The 7,893-nt window shown below is 47.7% G+C and overlaps 1 protein-coding gene across 1 annotated transcript; it reads right to left on the bottom strand.

Moving 5' to 3' along the window:
* Window positions 1–744: 744 nt before the first annotated feature.
* LOC119096833 (opsin, ultraviolet-sensitive) lies at window positions 745–6,837 on the bottom strand. The gene is made up of 2 exons (XM_037219794.1): window positions 6,741–6,837; window positions 745–1,811 (listed from the first exon to the last, which is right to left on the bottom strand). The coding sequence occupies exons 1-2, from the start codon at window positions 6,788–6,790 to the stop codon at window positions 752–754; spliced, it is 1,110 nt and encodes a 369-aa protein (XP_037075689.1). The 5' UTR covers window positions 6,791–6,837; the 3' UTR covers window positions 745–751.
* Window positions 6,838–7,893: the final 1,056 nt, after the last annotated feature.

Raw genomic sequence — 7,893 nt, 5'->3', positions numbered from 1 at the left:
AGTATATATTTGGTGTATGTATATTATGGCATATTCGTCTGCAGCTTCTATCTACTCATGCGTGCATACACATAACAGAGCAGCGTTAGATATATACACCGGCGGATCAAGAACGCCGCCCTAGAGGCAAACCCCGGCTTGGGGGCAAATCCAAAAACGTGTCCTGATTTTCGACACCCCATCGGATTTCGCTGCCTTTGACTTCAGGAAATTTTTGGAAACAACTTTGTTCTCGTCAAAGCTGCCCACCTTTTCTTTAAATATCGAACACGTCTGGCTTTGGCCAGCTTGAGCCATCTTAAGGATGGCCCGGTTGACTACTTACTGGATCCGTCTTTGGTTTTGGTGCAAAAATGCATTACTGTTTATGCACTGCAAATGCACTACTTACTGTTTGCTGTCACTGTGTGATACAGGTTGGTATAATTTCAAACAGGCAATATGACAACGAATTCCATACCGAGAAGCCAAGCGTGTTGATGGTGTATCGGTATCGGCCAGCCGTGGAACTAAGCAAAGTCATCTTCTATCAGTGAAACGGGCCATATTTCTTCAATGCCCGTGGCATCACTAGCTGTCGCCACCTAACTGCCTCTAAAACCACAACAGCATTCGGAGCATAGCATAGCTCTATCACCAGCCCACAATTGTAGAGCTTGGTCAATCCACCATCCTTCGACCTCCCAACGCCTGGCGTTCCATGGTGCCCCCCCCCCCCCCCCCCCCCGCTCTTCCCGTCGACCGTGCGCGCCTAGGCAGCTGCCTCGGAGACGGCGCCCTCCTGTGTGCTGGGTGTCTCTTGCTTCTCGCGCACGCCCAGGCACGGCCACCTCTTCTCCAGCTCCTGCCGGTACGCCGGATGACTGATGGCGTAGGCGAACGGGTCGAGGCAGGCGGCCGTCTTGCACGTGCAGGCTGGTATCATGGACATGAGCGGTGTCAGGCGCGCCTTGGCGCCGAACGCGCCCATGAAGGCGACGACGGCGTACGGCGTCCAGGCGAAGAGGTAGAGCGAGGTAAGCATGACGCCCACCTTGGCCACGCGCAGCTCCTGCCGCACGCTGTTGTCGCCGGCGCGTAGGTTCTTCACGTTCATCTTGGCCGCTTGCGCCTTCATGTTTTGCTCGTGCTCGGCCACGTGCGCGAAGATGCGGTAATAGAAGATGATGATGGACAACACCGGCACCGCGTACACGGTGGTGAAGATGCCGATGACGTACGCCTTGGTGGTCCACGATTCAGTGAGGTAGTCGCCGCCGCAAGTCGTGAGAAAGCCTTCAGGCTGGTAGCGACCGAGCATTTCCAGCAGCGGCAGCAGGAACCAGGGTGTGATGTAGATCCACATGCCCAGGATTAGGAGCGACGCCTTGCCCGCTGTCATCTTGAAGTGGGAGCCCATCGGATCAGAGATCTTCTTGTAGCGGTCGAAGGCGATGAGGGCGTTGGCGCACGACGAACCGGCACCTGAGATGGAGCCGACGGTGGCAAACACCGCGCAGCCCACCCAACCGAGCGCCGGCCCCTGCTGGAAGCTGTTGTAAATCATGATGGGCGCCTTCAGCATCATGAAAAAGTCCATGAAAGCCAGGTTGACAATGAACATGTTGGAGGGCGTTCGCAGAGTCTTTGTCGTAAGGAAGATCCACAGGACGCTGCCATTGCCGAGGACGGAGACGATGTGGAAGATGATGTAGACCACGCCCAGGATGTAGTGCGCCATGGGGTCCGGTGCCGGGAACGTCAGCCAGTGGGGATCCACGTAGGCCAGGTACTCTTCGGGGGTGTTCCAGCCCATCATCTTCTGGTTGGACCTGCGGGGAAACGACATATTTAAGGACTTGGGGCCACTACGCAAGCTGTCCTGTCCTGTTTTCTGGTTAGTGGGAACATTATACGAGTGCAGTTTCTATAAGCAGTTTTTCGGCAACAACAAATATCGAACATCCAAAATGTTGGCATTTTTGTGCTCTGTTCCACCCGTAACACTATGGGCTGAAACGTTGTCATAATGGGAATACCGCTTGGTGGTAATCATCCCCCATTGGGACCGCGTTGGGGTAAAGACTGTGTCAAGTGTCATAGCGCTAATGGGAAAACTTCTGGCAAAAAAGATGTCCTGTGAGCAGACTCGTTCTCGAACCCAGGTGCTGTCGCAATCTAGTTTGGAACAACCCAATGATCTGTTGAGTAACAGTGGTATCGATTCTCTTGAACTTTTGTTCTGCATTTGAGTAGGGAATGTTGTCGAGGAAACCGTTGGTGAATGGAGTTAGGCATAAATGTGAGTGGCAGAATATACTCATAGCTCGCAGGCTTATCTTTGCACCAAGTGGATCATAGTCATGCATGGAGCCGTCCCTTTTAAATTAACGTTCTATCTCGGCTATTACGACAACCAAAATAATTATTTATAAAGGTTTGAGTGTCGGCGACTCTAACCAGCTACCCAAAATGTCACCAAGTATCGATTGCCCATTTGGACAGCATCTTGTTGAGCCGGAAACAGAATGTTCAAAGTTATATAGTGACTCTCAAAGTTGTATAGTTTTATGTAACTCAAAGTTAGATAGTGATGACGGGATGCAGAGTCGGAATCTTCCACAGGGGTTGCGAATCGCGAACGAAATCGCTTGCACTGTCAGAAAAAGCTAAAAGTCTGTAAATGAATCAGAGGGGCGTATCGCAACCTCACGCACGTTTAACTCTAAATTTTTTGGTAGGTTGAAGGTCGTAGCGTTTGGTCAGAGACCACCGTTGGCGCCTAAAGAGATTCTTTATGTCAAGTTAGCCTTTTTTGTATTCTAAGTACCGACTTCCAAAAAACATTAAACATTCCTAGGCGTGCTGATTTCGCATGCAACTTATTGCTGTCGAGATTGCAGATGTTGCGCAGAAGTCTCCAAGTACTTTCTTTAAGCATTCTTGTTTGCACGACAGGTACATACCTTCCACAAGCTTCAACAACGATTTCCCTAATCATTGAAGGCTACTTAACTAGGCTGCTTAGTCTTATATATACGCGCAAACGATGTTTGCAGCCACTCTGATGAGTATTTTCTGTTGGCGAAATGTTCTTGTCGGCTCAATGCCACTAAGGTGCCTATTTAAATAACGTGTCTACGTGTACTGGACTAGTGTGGATCTAGGACTGGTAGAGACCAGAATTGTGCTTGGCTCGAACCGAATCGTGAATTGACTCAAGAGTCCTCGTTTTGGGGTGGGCGCAAGCTGAGGCGGCTCGTCAGGGAAAATGTCACTTTTAGTGATAAGCTGAACTACGGTTTTGAAATTTTCATGGTATGAGTCGTTACCTGATTGTTTCGACCAATCTGATGTCAGTCACTCACATGGCTTAAACTGAAATGGTTACATGAGGAAACATAGCGCGTCCTGGCATATTATCAGAGCAGTGAATGAGTGTTGTAATGAGTGTTTCAGGGTGTTGAAATGAGCAGCATGCAGTATTGGGCGCGAAACTCTTTTTAAAAATCAGCACAAAGTTTGCTGTTGCAATTTCTAAGCAACAAGCACAACATGCTTTGTGCTGATCTAAAGTTTGCCAAATCTCACCCAGTAACCAGAGGCTATCGCATGATACAGACATCTTATATCCCCATATCTTATGTTAGAATCAGCGAAATATTATCTGCTACCTATAACTCGATGGGCTGGTCAAATCTGTCAATGTCTGTTGCCAAAACAATGAGCTAATCCATACTAGACCGCTCATTCACTACTTAAACTGCGGTAAGCGTGCCATTGCTGGACTACATGAAATAAATAAGCCTACATTGCATGCTATAAAACCCGATGGGTTTGGGTCGTAGGTGCCAGGCAAATTGTGCTAGCCCAGAAGCCTAGAGCTGAGACTTGACAGAGCTGGTTGGTAGCGGATTACAGGAAATGCATTGTTTGCTGCACTGCAGTTGCTAGGTTCAAGCTACAAACTTGGTACTAGGCTATCTGAGCCTATTTTCCGTGCTATGATTTACACATATACACACACCAATGGGATATATATATATATATATATATATATATATATATATATGTGTGTGTGTGTGTATGTATATATGCATGTGCATACACACACACACACATAACCCATATGAGCCATATGGGTTATGAGAAATTAGGCAGCGATCCAGAAATGCATCGGATCTTTTGATTTTACTACCCGCGTGAGTCAAATGATTTTAGCCAAATGATTCAATGTAAGCAATGAGTCTGAACTAAACTGATTAAAAAAAAAACTAGAGCGGCTAAGTCAGTCATGAGCGGCCGGTCCTGAGCCGACTAAAAAGATATGAGTCAAACGCAATGCAAGATATGCGAATATACAACACAAGGTATACAAATATAGAGCAAATCGGTGAGTCCCTGTAATGCTTAGTTTGAATGTGGCGCTGCACGGACTGTGATTGTTCCAATATCAAGTTTACAATTTTGCTTAAAACTCCAGGCATCTCATTGACCTGGACAGTCAAAAGTTGGTTTAAACCGCAAACTTGGATGCTGTTGGCTTTCTTTCGTGAAGAAGCACTTACCGTGTTTAGCTCAATTAATGGGCAAACACCAGGGCGGGGGCAATCATCTCTGATTTGCTTTGCTTAGTTGATCTTATATTAGTTGATCTTGATCTTAGTTGATCTTAGTTGATCCCGGACCTCTTGTAACTTGTGCGTCACGATAGGTTGCATTATCATTGCATTATCACTTACAGGAGCTTAGAAAATAAGATCGGTCCATTCGACCACCGCGTTGAATTTTCTGCGGTTTTGAAGACGATCTGCCCCAATGTGCGCCAATGCAGCTCGTCCAGGATGTCTTCTTGTTCACTACAGAACCCAACGCGGGGGCCCAACCATCTTCCCCTCGAGGTCTTTGATAGCTTCGTCTCGATCCCTCACTACTCTTTAAACTCGTGGATTCTTGTCGCCACCGTCGTCAATTGGTTGGTCTCATTTTCCGAAAGCAGCTTGAAATCGTTCCATATTTTTCTATATAGTTTCCCCTTGTTCTTTGGGTGAAGAGTCTGTCTCAGCTTGTGGTTCTCAGGGGATACAATCTCTTGGATTTCTTTCACGAGACCTGTATTCGACAGGCCTTGGCTCCCAGAATTACTCACTTTGTTCCCTACCATATTTCTCTTTTTATTTTTCGCTTTCATTTTTTTTTTACAACGCCTTTGAACATGACCGAAACTTTGGTCTTACCTCCAGGGGTGAATATTGCTTCCAGGGAAATTCCGCGTCGTCCGCGGTGGTACACCCGACCTCCCCCCCCCCCCTCCCCACCCTTCCTCAGTTAAAGCTGTGTAGTTTCCGTCATTTCTTCTCGCTACCCGCACTATCCACGGCACCGGCCACGCACCGGCCGCGTTCGCGTCCGCCGGCCGGAAAAGCCGCCGCTGGTTCCGACGGCCAGCGGACCGAAACACGTTTGACCCCGCCAAGCTTTGGGCAGGGACTGGTTCCAAGCTTCAATATGTTTGAATATGATTATCAAACCTGCAGGCTTGTAAAATTCCTTGGACCCGGCAGAGCAGGCTTGATATTAGACGATAGGTCGAACATGCACAGGTAGGATGAATACGCGCGCGATGACCGTTCAAAAAGCGCCTCATGAAAGGAGATCAGCGAAGAGAGTGGCCGAAATTCAGCTGCACTCATTGGTATCGGAACGTTTTTTTTTTGGACATGTCATGATGATTGGAATCTTACCTCTTTATAAACATGGAATTTGATGATAAAAAAAGAGGTATCAAGGGGAGGACCACACACCAACTTCATTGCATTGTCCATTGGGGAGATGCATTGAGCTATTTCGAAATGCGTCCGGCACTTAAACATCGCTACGCCAAATCTGCGTATCTCTTTTAATTTTCACATGACCTTGCTCCGCAACTTTGCCCTCGCATTTGCAAGCGGCCTCGGTCAAAATCTCAACATAACGGCTAGACATGTAATATTATACTGAAGCAACCTTAACTCAACTTAGTTATATGATCACGTTCATGCAACTTTCTCAGTCTAAGACATTGGTGTATCTAATGAGGGATGTCATGTTTAAGTTTTAACAACAGCTTGACGCTACTGTAACAATGGTTGGTCTCTAGCTCCCCGCTAAACGTCAAATGAGTTGACGAAATGCAACTATTGGTTCTACCGGCCCGTCATCTGAGGATCGCCGCCCTCTTAACTCAGTCAGTTAAATGTGTGTTTGATTCCGATTCAGTGGAGCTGATTCCGACTCGGACGGCTCACACAGCACTGGGCTCATTTCGGTTTTGACCTCAAACAGTAGGACTCAAAGTGCACTGTACTCCGGTTCCGACTCGAGGAGATGGGAATCGATTCAGATGAAATCTAGTCCGCTGCCCCGCTTGAGGATATACGTTGTTCTATAGGCTTGCAAAGCCAAGGGTTGTTATTTTTCATATAACACAGCAAAACATGCATTGTTCCATTTCCTGCGCATATAGCTGCTATGGTCAGAGTAACAGGCTCGTCATTTAATTTGGCCACGAGACAACGGAAGGACGGGCATCCCCCGGCAGGCTTATGGTGACTCCAGCTGATGCTGTTCGACGCAAACTGTTTTTTTTCTTCTATCATCTCAGCGTTATTGTGGAGTGTTGTTGTGCCAAGTCGCAGATTTCAGACCATCGTCTTTGTTCGCGCTCAACGAAGGGCTTCAAGGCATCTGGAAATACAAACACGACCAGCACACCTTCTTACCTGGCCGACTGCACCAGCGGCAACCTCGTCAAGTTATGCCAAGCCTCCATGTCGGGGTCGGAGCTTCCGATGGTGGTGCGGAGATCCCACTGCTCCGCGGGCGGGCGCGCTTGTTCCGGGCTGCCCCCGGACGGAGGCCTCTTATAGCGGGCATTACACGCAAGGCGGCGGCCTCCGCCACTTGTCCGACTTCGCCGGCCCTTGCGCCACAGCCAGCCGCCGACAGGAGCAATCCCATTGCCCGGGATTGTCTGTTGAAGTGTAGGGGGTGAGCTGACGCCGACGGCTTACCATAGTTGTCAAACGCGAGGAAACCGTTTTGGTGCTGTAGGCGGTGGGACAAACGTAGTGATCCTGTGCAACCGGTCCGCAGCGAGAGGGAGGGGGCGTCCGACGGGAGTGCTGCGTTAGTTTTAATGGCAATATCTGAACGCGACGGTCCTACTGCATGGCAAAAGGAATGCTCAAAAATGAATACCCGTTATTACTTTCACTGCAAAAAGTTTGACAGTCTGTACTTATATGTGCAACTACCTTTACAGCAAGGACTTTGACGCAACACAGAGTGCTACATGACAAAATGTTTGCGTCAAAAAACGTATGTCCGTCATTCCATATACGACAAAAGCGCTTACAAAACATGCAGTATTCACTTATGAGCAATATATCTTCTATTTCTTTTACATCTGCGTCATACTCATGATACAAAAAACCCAAACTTTGCTCGTTGGACTCCTCATTACTTCTACAGTAAAAACTGTGTAGTCTTTACGTACGCGACACTTCGCGCACGTACGTGACGCGACATTGTTCCTTAACCAGTGCTTAAACGAGACGTTACTAGTACACGGTAAAGGCATGCTTTAAAGACAGAAGGTCACAAATTCCGGTCCTACTAATGTCCAGCTGACAGATTTCTTGCAGGCACTCAACGCCGTCTTTCGCATTGTCGTAGAATGCTTGGTTTTTGATATAACATAGCGTGTCTGTTAAGTGCTAAGTTGACCCCTACATCTGATTTGACCTGTCAAAAGGTAAATGTTACTACTGTTCATCTACATCGGTCTAATATAGTTTGATAAGAGCTTTCCAGTGCTGTTTTCCTCGAAGTTCTCAAGTGTTTAGTTTGCTTAATTAAGGTCCAAGAGATGTT

Source organism: Pollicipes pollicipes, unplaced genomic scaffold, assembly GCF_011947565.3.
Source record: "Pollicipes pollicipes isolate AB1234 unplaced genomic scaffold, Ppol_2.1 Scaffold_4295;HRSCAF=5057_pilon_pilon_pilon, whole genome shotgun sequence".
Lineage (NCBI taxonomy): Eukaryota > Metazoa > Arthropoda > Thecostraca > Pollicipedomorpha > Pollicipedidae > Pollicipes > Pollicipes pollicipes.
The sequence above is the reverse complement of the archived record's forward strand: the minus strand, read 5'-3'. Positions and strand labels throughout refer to the sequence as shown.

What these genes read in the sequence shown, in the direction of transcription:
- LOC119096833 (XM_037219794.1), bottom strand. Translation starts at nt 6,790, where the DNA reads ATGGAGGCTTGGCATAACTTGACGAGGTTGCCGCTGGTGCAGTCGGCC. An exon ending in CCGCTGGTGCAGTCGGCCAG is followed by an intron (nt 1,812 to 6,740) that starts GTAAGAAGGTGT and finishes GTTTCCCCGCAG; the next exon opens with GTCCAACCAGAAGATGATGG.